The sequence below is a fragment of the Lupinus angustifolius genome, chromosome LG03 (assembly GCF_001865875.1).
Source record: "Lupinus angustifolius cultivar Tanjil chromosome LG03, LupAngTanjil_v1.0, whole genome shotgun sequence".
Classification (NCBI taxonomy): domain Eukaryota; kingdom Viridiplantae; phylum Streptophyta; class Magnoliopsida; order Fabales; family Fabaceae; genus Lupinus; species Lupinus angustifolius.
This window is the reverse complement of record NC_032011.1, coordinates 27,765,352-27,782,385: the sequence shown is the minus strand read 5'-3', so window position 1 is coordinate 27,782,385 and position 17,034 is coordinate 27,765,352. Positions and strand designations below refer to the sequence as shown.

The 17,034-nt window shown below is 33.9% G+C and overlaps 1 protein-coding gene across 10 annotated transcripts; it reads left to right on the top strand.

Annotated features, from left to right (window-relative positions):
• On the top strand, positions 8,877-16,442 carry LOC109344320 (ubinuclein-1-like). Of its 10 annotated transcripts, none has more exons than XM_019583048.1 (13): positions 8,877-9,255; positions 9,940-10,026; positions 10,228-10,317; positions 11,157-11,233; positions 11,693-12,305; positions 12,413-12,524; positions 12,641-12,750; positions 12,875-12,961; positions 13,581-13,706; positions 14,195-14,329; positions 14,416-14,463; positions 14,971-15,072; positions 15,660-16,442. In XM_019583048.1, exons 1-13 carry the CDS (start codon positions 9,028-9,030, stop codon positions 16,107-16,109), a joined length of 2,265 nt encoding a protein of 754 aa, XP_019438593.1. In that variant the 5' UTR covers positions 8,877-9,027; the 3' UTR covers positions 16,110-16,442. The 10 variants fall into 10 exon arrangements, with proteins under 10 accessions (XP_019438593.1, XP_019438597.1, XP_019438596.1 ...); XM_019583052.1 differs by having other exon boundaries at positions 8,878-9,255; positions 13,581-13,679; positions 14,198-14,329; positions 15,654-16,442; XM_019583051.1 differs by having other exon boundaries at positions 8,878-9,255; positions 13,581-13,679; positions 15,654-16,442.

Here is a 17,034-nt window from a genome sequence, read left to right as displayed (position 1 = left end):
ATTATGGTAACATGATTACCAACAATTCAGGCTCCAAACAAAGTGTGTGATAACTGCCAGATAAGCAAGCAAACAAGATCTTCCTTCAGTGCATACACTCCATCAAGGGCAAAAGATCTCCTACATGTAGTGTACTCTGATGTGTGTGGTCCCTTTGACACACCATCATTGGGTGGAAGCAAATATTTCATCACTTTTGTTGATGAACTAAGCAGGAAGCTGTGGATATACCTAATGAAGGTAAAAAAATGAGGCACTATCCATATTCAAACAATTCAAAACCTTGGCTGAAAGGGAATCAGGAAAGTGCATAAAGATTCTAAGGACAGATGGTGGTGAAGAATTCAACTCAGGAGAATTTAAGGAGTTCTGCAAAAATCAAGGCATTGTGCACGAGGTCACTGCCCCCTACGCACCTCAACACAAGGGAATTTCAGAAAGGAGAAACAGAACCATCTTGAACATCGTTAGGAGCATGATAAGAAGCAAGGATCTAGCACATGAATACTGAGGAGAAGCAGCAACCACTGCTGCATACATACTAAACAGGTGCCCAACCAAGAGGCTCAGCAACCAGGTATCTGAAGAGGCATGGTCAGGAGCAAAACCATCTGTCAAACATCTGAGAATTTTTGGGTCCTTGTGCTATAGACACATACCAGATCAGCTAAGAAAGAAACTAGATGACAAGACTGAAGCAATGATCCTACTAGGCTACAATTCCACAGGCTCCTACAAACTCTACAACCCTGAGACAAACCAAGTAACCTTCAGCATGGATGTATGTTTTGATGAGCTAAACTCATGGAAAGGACACAGAGAAAATCCCACTCCTCTGGCAAGACTACAAATTGACTTGGAACCTGATGATGAGGCAGAAATGATTGAGAGGAGATTGAACACTATCTCAACACATCAACCAAGCAGAAATAGACATACAAGGACAAGAAATCCTCCTAATTGGCTAGCAGACTATGAATTGAATCTTGATGATGCAATAGATCAAGAAAGTGACATGGTTCAACACATGGCTCTATTTGCTGATGCTAAACCCATCAACTTAGAAGAGGCCATAGTTGATAATACTTGGAGAGCAGCTATGCAAGATGAGATCAGATCCATAGAAAAGAACAACACATGGGAGCTAGTGGACTTACCTTCAAACAAGAAGCCAATCAATGTCAAGTGGATCTTTAAGGTGAAATTGAAACTCAATGGCACTATAGCTAAACACAAAGCAAGGCTAGTTGCTAAGGGGTTTATGCAGAAAGAAGGACTCGACTATACATAGGTATTTGCACCAGTGGCAAGGATGGAAACTATAAGACTCATTGTAGCTATTGCTAGTTGGAAGAACTGGGGTCTATGGCAACTAGATGTAAAATCAGCATTCCTAAATGGACAATTAGAAGAAGTGGTCTATGTCACACAACCACCTGGCTTTGTTAGCAAAGGGAATGAAATGAAAGTACTCAGATTGAACAAGGCTCTCTATGGATTAAAGCAGGCCCCTAGAGCCTGGAACAAAAGGATAGACAAGTTCTTATCTGAATCTGGATTTAAGAAATACACAGTGGAACTTGGAGTCTACATCAAGCGGAGTGATCAGTACAAGGATGTGTTATTCATCTGCTTATATGTAGATGACTTACATGTAACAGGGAGCAGTTCAAAAGGGATTGAAGAGTTGAAAGGGAAGGCTCAAAAGAGAATTTGAAATGACAGACCTAGGAAGACTATCCTACTTCCTCGGCCTGGAATTCCAACACACTAAAGAAGGCTTGTTCATGTACCAAAGGAAATACCTAATTGAAGTCCTAGACAAATTCAAGGTGACAGGTTGCAACTCCACTGAAACACCAACTGAGACAAACCTCAAGTTGGGAAACTGTGATGAAGAAGCTGCTACCAATGAGACAACCTTCAGACAAATTGTAGGAAGCTTAAGGTATCTCTGCCACTCAAGACCTGAGGTCTGCTATGGTGTAGGGATGATCAGCAGATTCATGAGCAAACCAAAGCAATCACACATGCTAGCAGCCAAAAGAATCTTGAGATACTTGAGAGGCACCTTGAACTATGGCATAGTCTTTCCACATCAACATGAGAAAAACATATCACAACTCGTGGCATACACTGACTCAGATTGGTGTGGGGACATTCTAGACAGGAAAAGCACTATGGGATATATATTCCTAATGGGAGGCGCCCCAATCTCATGGTGTTCTAAGAAACAAAAGGTAGTAGCATTATCAACTTGTGAAGCAGAATACATAGCTGCCTATGCTACAGCATGTCAAGCCACATGGCTAAGTTCACTCATGTTGGAGCTCAATATGAAGGATGAGAATGGAATTGTGTTGTTGATAGACAACAAGTCTGCAATAAACTTAGCAAAGAACCCTATTTCTCACGGCATAAGCAAGCACATCGAAACAAGGTATCGCTACTTGAGACAACAAGTTGCAGAAGGAAAAATAGAGCTGGTTCACTACAACAATGAGGCACAAATCACAGACATTATAACCAAAGCTCTGAAGGCAGAAAGGTTTAAAGAGTTGAGGATGATGGGCATTCACAATAAAAAAGAATGATCAATAGAATGGGAGTAGTAAAGCAATAGTAAAGTTGTACTATGTAGTTGATTTTTGCATTATGGGGGGATGTTAGTTTATAATTCAAAAATCAGTTATGGTAGTTAGTTTTCAAGAGGCTTACTATAAATAGCTTTGATTACCTACTTTAATAATATTGAATTTCCAATAATAGAAACTCCTCTAATTCATCCTCATTCTCTTCTCTGTAACCAGATTACATATTCTTCTTCTTCCTCATTCTTCTTCGTTTTTTTTCTTTTACTCTAACAGAAATTAAATTTTTATCGTTGTAAACATGAAAAAAAAAAATATTTATATTTCCATTGCTGAAGAGGATCCTTGTTCAATATTGTTAATATTATAAAATATTTTTACGTCTTATTCATTGACAAGTGTATAAAAAAACGTAAGACAAAACCTATTGATCTGTATGTCTAAAAACAATTAATTTTCAGCTGTATGACAGTTTGATGAGCTTAAAAAGCAATAATGTTACAATTTAATATCTGTTTTGGTGGCACTATTTTATTAAAACCAAGTTGACGATTACTATTTTTTAACGTTATTTTACCCTAATCAAGTTTACACGCAGGAATTACGTATATATACTATATAGCGTGATTCAAAATAATTCATACATATATCTTCATTTGTTGTTGAAGAAGTCGTACATTTATCTTACTATAAAAAACAAAAACAAAAAACTTAAACCTCGTATATATGATCAAAAATTTAATTGCGCATCATTAAATTATTGTTATTGATAGGATAATTGTGTAGCCTTAAAATTGCTTTACTTGAATTCTAAATTGGGTTGGCTCAGCTTACATGCTCACAAACGGCCATAGTTATGAAAACCCTTCCAACCGAAAAACCTATCAACATATTGGTAGAATATAATAATTATATCAATTATATAATCATACTAGTAAAACAGTTATACTGGTTGATTTTCATTTTAAAAAATATCAGTCATAATTATTGATTCTCATTTAAAATTTGCATAAAAGTGATTTAAGTTTTACAAAGTGATATTGCAGAAAATCAAACATGTAATTACTATATTTATTTATACTTCTAAAATATGGTATTCCACCAAGTCATACCTTTTTTTAAAAATGCTTCTGGAAAGATCCATGTTATGTGTGGAAACAAAAGCATGACCTGTTTTGTAATTACTACTTGCTGGTTATTGCCACTAGTATAGTTGTAAGTATTAAAGATATATGATAGATTATTTTGGAAGATGATAGTTGGTTAGAAAGTGAGGAACTAACAAGTTAGGTTTATGTTAGTTACTTGCTTTACAAGCTTTCTTTTCATTCTTTTCTCTTGTATAAATAAGTCATATTGACTCACTTCTTATTCAATCAATTCAATTCATTCAATGAGAATATTACCAATCTTTGTTTCTCATTCTTCTTTCTTTAAGCTTCTTCAAGCTTTCTTTTATACATTTCTTGATTCATCAAGAAACTTTCTTTTCATGGTTCTTACCACATTTTAACATGGTATCAGAGCGTAATTATTGGATTGCTTCCGCTTATGCTTTTATCGTTCCAAGATTCAAGAAAGAATGGTTGTCATGCATCAATCATCAAAGTGAGGAATCTTGCATTATGGCTAAGGATGGTGATAATCATAGCGTAAATCAAAGGGGTGTAGGTGGACTACCTTGTTGAAGTGATCCATCACTAATCTTCACCCGAGATATGGTTGCTTATGTTCAAGGAGGTCTTTTACAAGGAAATGTTTTCGATTATGGCTTCATTATTCCAAGATTCAACATTTATCATCATTCATCATCAATTTGTCATATACAAGATTAAATGTTGGGAATGCTTGAAATATGTTATTGTATTAGTCACAGATTGTCTAGTATTAGAATAGAGTAGAGTAACTAATGTTATATATTAGACTCGGCTCCCTTGTTATAATGTGCACCAGATATAAGCACCAAATAGAAACACCTCAGGTGGGCCCATGAGTGTGCTAGGGTTTGTAATCTTTATTCTCTAATAATATCTTGATAGCCACTCAACGCTCCCGATGATGTAGGCACAATTGGCTGAAACCGTTAACAAATTCTCTTGTTTGTTCTCTTCTATTTACTCTTATGTCCTTTATTTGATTGTTTGTGGCCAACGCTGCGCAACGATCGCTTCCGCTGCACCAACATTAAATCCTTTTCTTATTCTTCATCATTTACCCATATTTCTTATTCATCATAGAAGCATCTCATTAGGATCAAGATTCTGATCCGTTCTCTCTCTTTCATCATCAATGGTTGGTTCGCTTCTGTGCATGATGGTTAAGCTCGAATATAACTTCTATCATAGATGGTTAAGCATTGGATGGGTACCTTCTGTCGATAGTGGCTAAGCAAAGATATAGCTTCTGCTATGGATGGTTAAGCATTTGATGATATAGCTTCTGTCATGAGTGGTTAAGCGTTGTTATTACTTCAAATCAATTCCAAGCTGGAGAGTAAAAAATTTCACTCACCAGCTTGAGGGGGATATTAAAGATATATGATAGGTTATTTTGGAAGATGATAGTTGGTTAGAAAGTGAGGAATTAGCAAGTTAGGTTTATGTTAGTTACTTGCTTTACAAGCTTTCTTTCATTCTTTTCTCTTGTATAAATAAGTCATATTGACTCACTTCTTATTCAATCAATTCAATTCATTCAATGAGAATATTATTAATTTTTGTTTCTCATTCTTCTTTCTTTAAGCTTCTTCAAGATTTTTTTTATACACTTCTTGATTCATCAAGAAACTTTCTTTTCATAGCTCTTATCACATTTTAACATTAGGATAGCACTTTGAGAGAGAAAATTGAAGGTGGCTAGCATTTATTAATTTTGTGTGGTTGTCAAATTCTAGTTGACATAACATATACAAGAATATTCCTGGTATGAGTGGAATGTTGTGAATAATTGTATTATAATTGGAAATGAATGTATTAGATATTGCTCACATGTGTCTTAGTCTTAGATAGTTAGGATATGTATATGTGTCTTAAGTTGGTTGAGACATGTGTAGAAGACATAATTAGAAAATCTTGTATTAGACTAGACCAAATAGAACTAATTTGAGAGACAATGTATGCAAAGAAATAAACATGATTTGTTGGTGCATGCAAGAAAAACAACCATCACACAATGTTTAATTTGTCATTAATCAAATAAAGAATATAGAATAAATTGGAAGAAAAAAAGAAAATAGAGTTTATTAATCAGATTCACCGATTGTGGCTACATCCTTATGAGTGTTGTGTGATTATCAATATATTATTAGAGATTGGGATTACAAACTATTTCATACCAAATTAGGGTACATCAACTCAATACCATTAGCTCAAGGTCCAATATGATGTTTCTAATTTATGCAAAATATAATAAGGAACTTAAACCTAATATATAGTCTTCGTCTCTATCACATGTTTTAATCATTAGCAATATAAGACTTTTTATACTATATTTTATACAAATTTAAAACTATTGGATATATTTAAGTGTGCGTAAGGGACGAGTGTAAGTTTTTAAGTGGAAAAACTCATGAAAGTATTGTCTTAAAATTTTGGTTCAAGTTATGTTATCTTACTTGCGAGTAACTTTTCACTATTCCCATTGCCCAGTAACAATGAGACTCCCTTTTGGTTGGAGACCCATTGGTCATAAATGGGTCCAACAAGTAATATTAGAATCGATGATTTAGCCGATACTTGAAACTTGATAGACTCAAAAGGGAGTGAACGAATTAGCGTGCGTTACCTACATTTAGAGAAAAAATTGTTAAATATATTCAGGTATGAAGCTCTGATATGGAGGAATATGTAGAATAGTTAGTAAGACATGTCCAAGTTTCATTTCATTCATATGATACCATTTGTAGGTTGCTTTTGAATATTTTGTTTTTGTCTAGGATGCTATTTATTTATATTAAACTCCAACTAATTTTACTCAAGTTGAAATAGTCATTTAATTGAACAAAACTCTTTTTACTAAATACGTTTTTTATCTATAAAAATTAAACTTGAGATATTAACCAAAGAAATGAACATTTTACTACTGGGCCTAAAAATATGAGACGTCTTTGAACTTGGTAAAGAATGGGATTTTCTAAATGTTTTTAATGGGCCTACATAATGTTAGTAATGGGTTTTATTAAAGGTAGTTGAGTTCAGATAAAATAATAATTTTAAATTCCAAAATTTTCAAAATCTCAAAATTATTCTTATCCATATTCTGTCAACTAATTTTTCTACAAATCCTTATCCTTCCTCTCACTCTTTCTTTCTCTCATTCCACTCCAAACCTACACAACTACACTCATCAAACTTTATATCACTCAAAGTCTCCAAGTGCATGAAACAAGCACTTGATCAAAGATAACATACATTTATATATTTAGTGATGTATATTTACGATAAAAATAATTGTGCAATGTTTGCATATACGTGAGCTCCATTTAATTTGCATGATATCATTTCCTAGATGATTAAAGATGAGTTACACATGGGAGTAAAAGTATACTTAATTATAAAATAACTCATTTTCATTTGTTACAAAATACAAAATAATCAATTTATTATAGTCACTGTATAATTAATCAAGAGTTAATTATATTGACATCCTCTATAATTTTATTTAATTTCACTCAATACTCATTCTACATAAAAAAAAATTATACTCATCACTCATGCAAGTGTATATATAAATTTAAATCCATTCATGTAGGTATAAAAATTAAGAGATAATTTGTATTGTATCACAAAATCTCAAAGATATTAATATAATTTACTCATCATAAGCTTGTATAAGAAACATTACAAAATTATTGACACGTTTGATGTAGACTTTTGGTCAATATGTGATGGTAAGTACCGTTTTGTAAGTTAGAACTATATAGTCTTCACTCACCCCTGAATTATGGCATGATTCTTATACTTGCATCCACTAAACAAATCACTACATAACAAAAACAATGGATAAGAACGTGAACTTGCATGCAGAACGAATGGAAGAAACGTGAGATTTGAATTAATTCATTTATATGAATATATATATATATATATACAGTTTATCTTCAGATATTAAAATATACACAATGTTAATTTAAGGTATAAATATCTGTTAAAATATACCCAAGATAAATTTAAGTTATAATTATCTGTTTCGTTTGAGTAATGAAGAAAAATCTGTAGAGTTAGGAGAGCTAGCTCTATCATTTGAGACCCTACCTTACAAATCTTTAAAATAGGAAGCAATTTGAAAATAATGTAACATTTTTGCAAATTTAATCTGTTGCATCTTTATAAAAATGTTATCGATAATGAACGTGATAATGTAATTACATCATGGTAAAACATAATACATATAAAACACATCCAATACATTTTCCTAACCATATTACATACATAACATATTATGAGGTTATTATAATCATAATTATTGATTTCTTAATCAACTAAACTATTTTCTAAAATCTAAAAACAAATAAAACTAACACAGTTTTCATACTCGATTAAATAAGATTGTACTAGTTGTTTGTATCTATCTATCTACTAGTTGTTTGTTTGAGAACAATCAACAAAGTGAAGAAAACAAAACTTATGAAATGTTCTCTCTCAATTCCTTTCACCCAAAAACTAAAGAGAAAAAAAAAATATGGGGAGGGATTCACACTTACTCCTCATTCTAGTTATCAATTCTAGAAAAATCTAATGGATTGAATTAATAAGTATATCTAAATCATTAAATGTCTATAAAATTGATCACTCCTCAAAAACTATATTTATTAACTAAGTTTTATTTATTATCATTTTCAAATGATTATTCAAAAAATAATATAATAAATGATGATAACATATATGTGTATAAATCATTATACTGATTAGTGCATACTTACAATATATTAAACTCAAAACCCAACTAACATGAAAAAAAGATTTCACCCATGAATACTGGTAGTATGAAACAAGTATAGATCCTCTCCATTAAAGGAAATTTAATATGTAATAATATATCTATCTTTATAAGTATAATAAAATAATATATTTGTCATTAAAAATAAAAAAAAATAAAGTACTTGCAAATCCTATTTGTATGAAACATACCCGACCCACTTTCCTTTTCATCTTCCATGGTTTTCTCTGAAAAGAAACAAACCTACAAAAAATTTAGGACCAAACTCTAATTGCAGCACTTAAAACACCCCACACACAAAACTCAATTTTCCATTTTTTTTTAATTTCCTTATATATTATTTTTGTTCTATTAATTCCCCTGAATTAATTTTCTTTCTATTCATAATAATCCCATAATTCTTAGGGCTTAACAGTTATTTTTTCTCTCTCTATTCAAAATTCCATGTTTCTTCTTCTTCTTCTCGCACCCTAATTCTGAAACCTTCTTCCTTTCTCCGATGGCGGAAGAGAAGAAAGCTCCTCCGTCGTCGTCGTTCGTCAAAAAGGGCGACCGGCAAATCTTCACGGTGGAGCTCCGGCAAGGTGAGACCACAATAGTGTCGTGGAAGAAGCTTATGAAAGACGCTAATAACAATAAGAACAACGATGGTAATCATAATAATGGATCCAATTCTTCTTCAGCTCCTTCACATGTTCACCATGCTCTCGATTCCAGAATCGCTCCGGTGAACCCTCTTTTCTCATCCCACTACGTTTTTATTTCTAGTAATGTTTCATTTTCTTTGTTTCTAGGGTACACTTATTCTTTTATCTTATATAGGAAAGTTTTTATTTAATTATTTTATAATGTAAAATAAGCTGATCCGAGTAGACACATTTTAGTCTCTGATGCAAACTCTGTGTTTTCTGAAATTTTCTGCCTACATTGTTGATTCGCTTAGCATGATACTCTCACTTAGCATGGCAGTGTGTATGATTTTGGATTGAATTTTCGGTCTGGAGTAAACGATTGTTTTGTTTTATGCTGCAGAATTGTTGTTGTATAGAATTCATTGATTCTGGTTTTTTGTCATTTTGAAATTTCATACAGCTCTCTTACAAATGTTTGAATTTAAATTACTTTTTTAACGTAAAATAAACTAATTCTGGTTTCCATATTTGGAGTCTATGTTTTTTTTGAAATTTTTGTGTACTATATTGGTTCACAAGCTAGACAGCCATTGGTGAAGTATTTTCAGCTTTGACTGTTTGATATTTTTAAAATGAACTTAGCATTGCTCTAGTTATGGTTTTTGGAATGAATTTTGGGTCTTGCATTACAGGTTGCTTTGTGCTACAGGATTTCATGACGTTTAGTTTATCGTCATTTTGAAATTGTATTCGTGGTCATGATTTGTTTTTTTTTTTAGGGACAACCTGCTGAGGTTGAAGAAAAGGATCCTTCTCAGCCGAACCGTTTCAGTGCTGTAATAGAGAAGATTGAACGCCTCTATATGGTATGTCTTTGTCGCGTACTGAGATTGTTACCATATATGTATTGTAACCATAACGGCGTACTAAGATTGTTACTATATATGCTCGGTAACCCTTAAGGCATGAGTTACGTTTTAAGTCACTGGTTTATGTTGTAGATTTGTGTTTATATATTAGTTTTTAACTTCTATGTTGTGAATAACTGGGATGCTGAATCATTTCAGGGTAAGGATAGTAGTGATGAGGAGGATATACGTGATGTTCATGATGATCAATATGATACAGAAGACTCTTTTATTGATGATGCTGAGCTGGTTCGTATCTTTGTATATTCTTTTGAACTAGGCAGTCAATCACACATGATAGCGGTGGGGTAGTGGAGGAGTGGTGGAGTTCGTGCCTTCCACACGATGAAATAGTGGATGGCTGACGTGACTGTCACGGGTCCGTACCTGCTCCAACATTTCCGCAAGTGGAACCCTAATTGTAAAGGGGAAAGTCTTTTTTGCCCTTGTTTTTTAATAAGTTGCAAGGTTTTTGGCTTTTTGGTAATTTAACCCTCTCCTTCTTTCCGTCATATATAACGCGTTGAACAGCAGCAGAACACGTTTAGCAGCAAATCACAAAGCAAACTTTACACATTCCATCGAAGCACTTTTTCCCTCCCATTCCCACTTTTAGGCTAAGCTTCTTCCCCTCACTCTGTTCTCAACCTCCCACATACCCATTTCTCAAGTGAGGCTTCTTCCCCTCACTTCGCAGTTGCACAACCATGGCCTCATCGGCTCATCGCAACCTCCCACTGCCACACCCACTCCCAGCAATGCCAAACACAACTTGTCAAAACTTAAAGAGTATAAATTACTTATACTCTTTACTCTTAGCATTTTAGTGTATTTGTGTATTTATATGTGTCGGGTATAAACATATAATTTAGCGTGTTTTAGTATTTTTTGTGTATTTCTATTTCTAGGTTATAAATTACTTAAAATTCCCCCTATCTGTAGCGGGCATCCCACTATCCACAATTAACTTCCTAGATTTTGAATTATGTATGACTTTTTTGACTTTTTAATTGCTGACGTGAGTATTATTTATGACTCTATTGACTTTTATGTTACTTTTTAACATTCTTAAACTTTTCATTATGCAGGACGAATATTTCGAGGTTGACAATTCTGCAATAAAACATGATGGGTTCTTCGTAAATAGGGGGAAATTGGAACGCATGTAAGTTCTGTTTTGTTCTAAAAAAATAGCTTTGAATATATTCCTTTATTTTTCCTTTGTAAGTTACTTAATTGTTGATCTTATTTCATTGACGAGGTTTATCTATTATTATTGTATTTTCTGTTAAATAATCACTGTTTTTGTTGGCTCAAATTATTCATTGGTTACTCCATTTTTTAAAATTCGTACCAACGTACTTTGTCATTATACGATATTCCAGTGTTGTTTTAAGTTATTTCTTGGTGTTCCTGATTCTAAGCTCCTGACAGCATTTTGGACATTATTTTTCTGGCTTGTAACTAGTCAGTCTTTCCTTTGAGTATTTGACACTTGTTTAAACATGCCGTACTGATTTTATGAGTATATATTTTTGGTTGAAGATTGAACTAAATAAATTGAGTTTAACACATTATAAATCATTCTTACCGATTTTCTGTTTTTTCTTCTCTATATTTCAAGAAATGAGCCTCCTGTATTACCTAACCAGCAGCCAAAGAAAAGGCGCAGAAAAGATATACTGAAGAATCCTGATGAAAATAATGATGATCAAGGATCTAATAAACATGTAAAAGGGAGCAGGCGAGCATCTGGAAAAACTGCTTCTCTAAAGGGGAAGAATACATCTTATTCCTCCCAGAATTTGGTTGCACCTGGTGAATATTACAAAGACTTGAAAGTTCAGAATAAATCTGATGTCCCTGGAAATGGAATTAGTTCAAAAAAGAAAACTGCTGATACTAAATCAACACTGGACCTTTCCGTCTCTTTGAAAGCATTAAAAGATGATGTTCTCGGTTCTGTCAAAGAAGCAAAAGATGGTGATAAGCAGAAGACAGGAATTATTCAATCTAAGAAGATCAGTGATAAATATAAAGATGCAAGTGGATTTCTTGGTGCATCTCATCAGAAATACCATGAACAAGGTGCTCATGCACATCCCAATTCCCAACCTGGAAGGTCCTCAAGTAATATTAATGATTCGAAAAATACTATTCATTCAAAAGAAAAAAAGGTTATGCGTGAACTGCCAGATCTGAACTTGTCTGAGGAAAAGTCTACTATGCAAGTAACAGTAAGTTTTTATTTGTTCCAATTACTGTGACTAATGATGATGGAAGTTGTAAAATTGAATGCTATTCGTGGAACTATTCAATTAGCTCTGCCTGACAAGTTTGTTAGAATGTTATGCAGAAATCTGAATACACACACAAAAAAGATGGTTCTAGTGTCAGGACAAAAACTTCAGCGCTTGAAAAGGCTATCCACGAGTTAGAGAAGATGGTGGCAGAATGTAAGTTTTGAAATTACGATCATGTTCACATTTCCCATAGATAGGGAATGTGGGAAGTTTGTTGGTAATGACATGTTTTGTGTTCATATTTTTTCTCCGTTTGAATAATACTACAGCAAGGCCTCCTGCAATGGAACAGCAGGAGTCTGATACTACATCCCAGGCAGTGAAAAGGAGGTTGCCTAGAGAAATAAAGCTGAAGCTCGCTAAAGTTGCTAGATTAGCGGTACTGTCAAATGCTGCTTTCTTGATTTTGCGCTTCCAGACTCTAGAGATATATAATACAAATTTATATTCTTTATTGAAGTGCTTTGAAGATTGTGCTATTTAACTGTATGTTTTTGTTGCAGCAGGCAAGCCAAGGGAAAGTATCGACGGAGTTACTTAACCGTCTTATGAGTATTCTTGGGCACTTGATGCAGCTCAGGACATTAAAGGTATTTCAGCTTGTTAAATATAAACTCTATCCATTCAGCTGTCTTACTTTCTAACTTCATTCTCTCTCTTCCACTCATTTATCTGACACTGTGTGAAGTTGATACTTGAATATGCTCATCTTTCACTCTTTCTTTCAAGTCACCTGTCTTGCATTGCTGCACCTGTACACTTTTTTGCTACTTTTATTCATTCATTTATTAGGACTTGGTTTAATAATAATAGAGATATGCTTTGAGTATGTTCTTGACCTGACCACATGCATGTTTAGTTCACACTTCGGGTTGTGGATTACGTGTTGTACTTTCTAAAAAGATCAAAAGAATGCTTCATTTTCTCTTTCTCTTTTGTTTGACTACTTTAGTATGATGTCACATGAGGCTTTAGGTATTATTTCTCTATGTAGTATTACTTTGCCAAATTTTATGTCAAAAAAACTTCTCTCTCGAGGAATAGAAGTTCTGCCTCTAATATACCTTGGTTACTTTTGATGTCATAGTCTTGAAAGTTTTTCTAAGTGTTCTCTATTTCTAATTTTCTCTTCATTGTAGTTTATCTATATTTAGGTTTTCTGTTTGTTTTCAACTACTTGTTTTCTCATACAATGTTGTCCTGCTACAGAGAAATCTAAAAGAAATGATCAGTACAGGTCTGTCAGTAAAGCAGGAGAAAGATGTTAGGTTTCAACTGATAAAGAAGGAAGTTGTTGACATGATTAGGGTACAGGCCCTGACTTTGGAATCCAAGGTTTATTTTAGAATCACTTGCTATTACATTCCTTTTCTTAGATTGGTAAACTGTCTCACACGTGTTTCATTTTCATTTATAGTCTAGTTGGATTCTGATTAGCTCATAATGCCTACAGTATTACTGCATAAGATAACATATGAATTTGTTTCTTGTATCTTTCAGCACCTTGTGCTATTTTCATGGTCAGTTTGGTAGCCTTATGTTTTGCATGTTCTCCATCTTTGTCTGGCTTTGCTGGTTCATCATTACTATTTTTTGCTCCCCCTGTCATAATTTACAGTTTCACACTAAATTTTGTGTCATTCTTTCTATTGGGTTTTTTTTAATGGATCCAATGCTATTCTGTGAGTGCTAGTTATGGCAATATTACTAATGAAGCTTTTTTCCTGGAAAGGGATTTGATTGCTTCTAATTATGATACTTAATTGTGCTTCCTTTCTATATCTTTTTTTTAATCTGGGATGCTTTTTTGTTGGGAATAATAGCAGCAGCAAAAAACTGGAGCATCTGGCGATTTTCAAGAATTTGGCCCTGATGGAAAAGCAATTAGTAAAAGCAAGTTCAGTATGGACACCACACTAGAGGACAAGATTTGTGATCTCTATGACCTTTTTGTCGATGTACAGATTTGAGCTATAAATACTTATTTAAAAAATTCTGCTTGTGAAAAAACTTTCTTATTGAATCTTGTTTGCAATTGCTGTAGGGGTTGGATGAAAGTGCTGGTCCGCAAATCAGAAAGTTGTATGCTGAGGTAGTTCAATTTTTCTAAACCTCTCTGTGAGTATTGGTTTAGCAGAGTTAATGGGTACCTTGTCTTGTGTTTTTTCTGGTTGACCAAAAACTTGATCAATTTGGTTTTTGGAAATCTTCACTTCACTTCTCTAAGTTTGATTTGGTTCTTTTTGCCCCCTCATTTAAGCTTAACTTAGGCATCATTTACATATAAAATAACATGATGGACTATGCTGTGAATTATTAAACCCCTTGTTCTATCCTTAGAATACACCTAAAATAAAATGCCTTGCAATCTGTTATGAGAACTTATTGGTGCTAATTACTCTCACCTTTGTAGAATTTTGTTGACTACATTTTCACATTGTTTTCAGGAGCACTGGTGCTACTTAATAGTTAATAACTTAATATGTATGTTTATGAGTGTAATTATGTGTAGTTTATGTTGTTTCCAATATATGTTTGCATTATTATGTACAACATATACATTTATATATTGAAATTTCTAGTTTATTGACTTATTCAGCTTGCGGAATTATGGCCAACTGGTTGCATGGACAACCATGGGATCAAACATGGAATTTGCAGGGCAAAAGAGAGGCGAAGAGCCCTGCACAACAAACACAAGGTATTCCTTTTATGAACAGTGATTTTTAATGCTAGTGAAACATTATCCTGGTCTTATCCTCTCTCTAAAGCAGAATAATCTTCCTTTGTTCTGAATTTTAACCAAGGTAAGGAAAGAACTGAATGGGCATTAACTGTAAATACCTAAAATGCATTGCACGTTCTTGGGGTGGTAGTCAAGGTTGTCAAGATCATAGATCCTGCCTAAGATCGTATGAGGGGGGTCTAAGTATGGTGTATGAGTGATACTTCAATCATAAGATATGGAACTAAATTTGCTTTTCTCCAATGCAACTTGGCACGACTCAGGAACGAAATTGTCTTTGTATTTTCCATGGATTTTGTTTATAAATGATTTCTATATGCACATAAGATCGGGAAAAACATCGAATGAATTAATTTGTAACTGTAGAATGATTCAAATTACATGAATTCATGTTGCCCATTGAATCAGATGGGTGGAAGTTGAAGAGCTTTCTGATGGCTCTTTTATTCACAGATACCAAGCATGATCTTATATTTGCCTGCACATTATCCTCTTGAATAGATCTCATTCTCATTGGTTTACTTGTGTGTTACTAAGATCAGGAAAAAATGAAGAGGAAAAAATTGTTGGTACCTAAGCCAGAGGAGAATGTTCTACCTGATACTAGTTCAATTCCTCCACAGCAGAGCTCGCGAGAGAAAGTAGCTTCACAATCTAGCAGTCATGACTTTACTCCAGTGAACAAGCCAGTTTCTTATATGAGCACTACTGCTCAAGTCCCCAGTCCTATGAATGATCTAAAACAAGAAAAAGCAAGGAAAAGTTCAAGCAGTTCCGTCGATAATGTCAACATTGAGAATGGTGGTTTAGCAAAGAAGAAAGTAAAGAGAAAACCAGAACATGACTTAGAAGGTGCACATTTTGGTCCTGAGAAGAAGCCAAGTTCTTTGATGGAGGAAGCAAGGCCAAAGTCCCTCAAGCAGTCTGCAGCTCTTCACACCAAATCAAAACTTCACCCAACATCTATCCCTGGTCTAGAACAGTCAAACTAACATGATATCAGCTAGAAGGCTTACTTAACAGATTGTCTAGGCACAAGGTTTTATGGTTTATTTTATTTTTAATATTTCTCTCAACCCCCCTCCAATTAGAGGTAGAGCCTCGGCGCAATATTAAAGTTGTTAGCCTTGTGACATGAAGATCATGAGTTCAAATCCTAGAAATAACCTCTCCGCGTTTGCGAGGGTAAGGATGTGTACATATACCCTCCCAGACCCCACTAGATGGGAGTCTCTTGCCATGGGCTATCCCCTTCTTTTTGAATGTTACCCTTTTTGCAATTACCATTGCAGTGTTCTTTGACATATAGATTTCTTATTTACCATCTAGGCTTCTTTAAGAGAAGGTGCTTCTGCACTGCGCGTGCTTTTTTATAGTTTAGAAGAGCATGACTCATCTAGAATGTTGGCTGGTTGAATAGAGGAGCAGAAGTTTATGCCAGTCTAGCTCCAAGTGATGAAGCTATATGTGACAGTTTGTGTGCTAAGCAAAATTCCTACACCAGATTAGGCTACTAAATTGGATTAGGAATTAGAGTATCTGAAGCATGTTATTGAGTTTTATATGATATGATTCATAGACTTGATTAAGTTATAGTAAAGTATTTTTTATTAAAAAACATTTTTTTAGAGAAGCTAAAAGTTTGAAGCTTACTTTAAGAAGCTATTAGGTTATTTTGAAGTCAACTAAAATTTAGGTTGTTGACAAAGTTTAGGTCGGTGAAAATGAACTGAATCAATTCGGTATTTGTTCGAAATTCAATTCGTTATGTAGTTTGTAAACTTGGTTCATGAACTATATGATTTGAACTTGAGTTGAAAATTTAGCTCGTTAAATAAATGTGCTTAACTTAAGCTGGATGTAGTTTGGTTCAGCAGGTTTATGAACTGGCTCGATATATATATATATATATATATA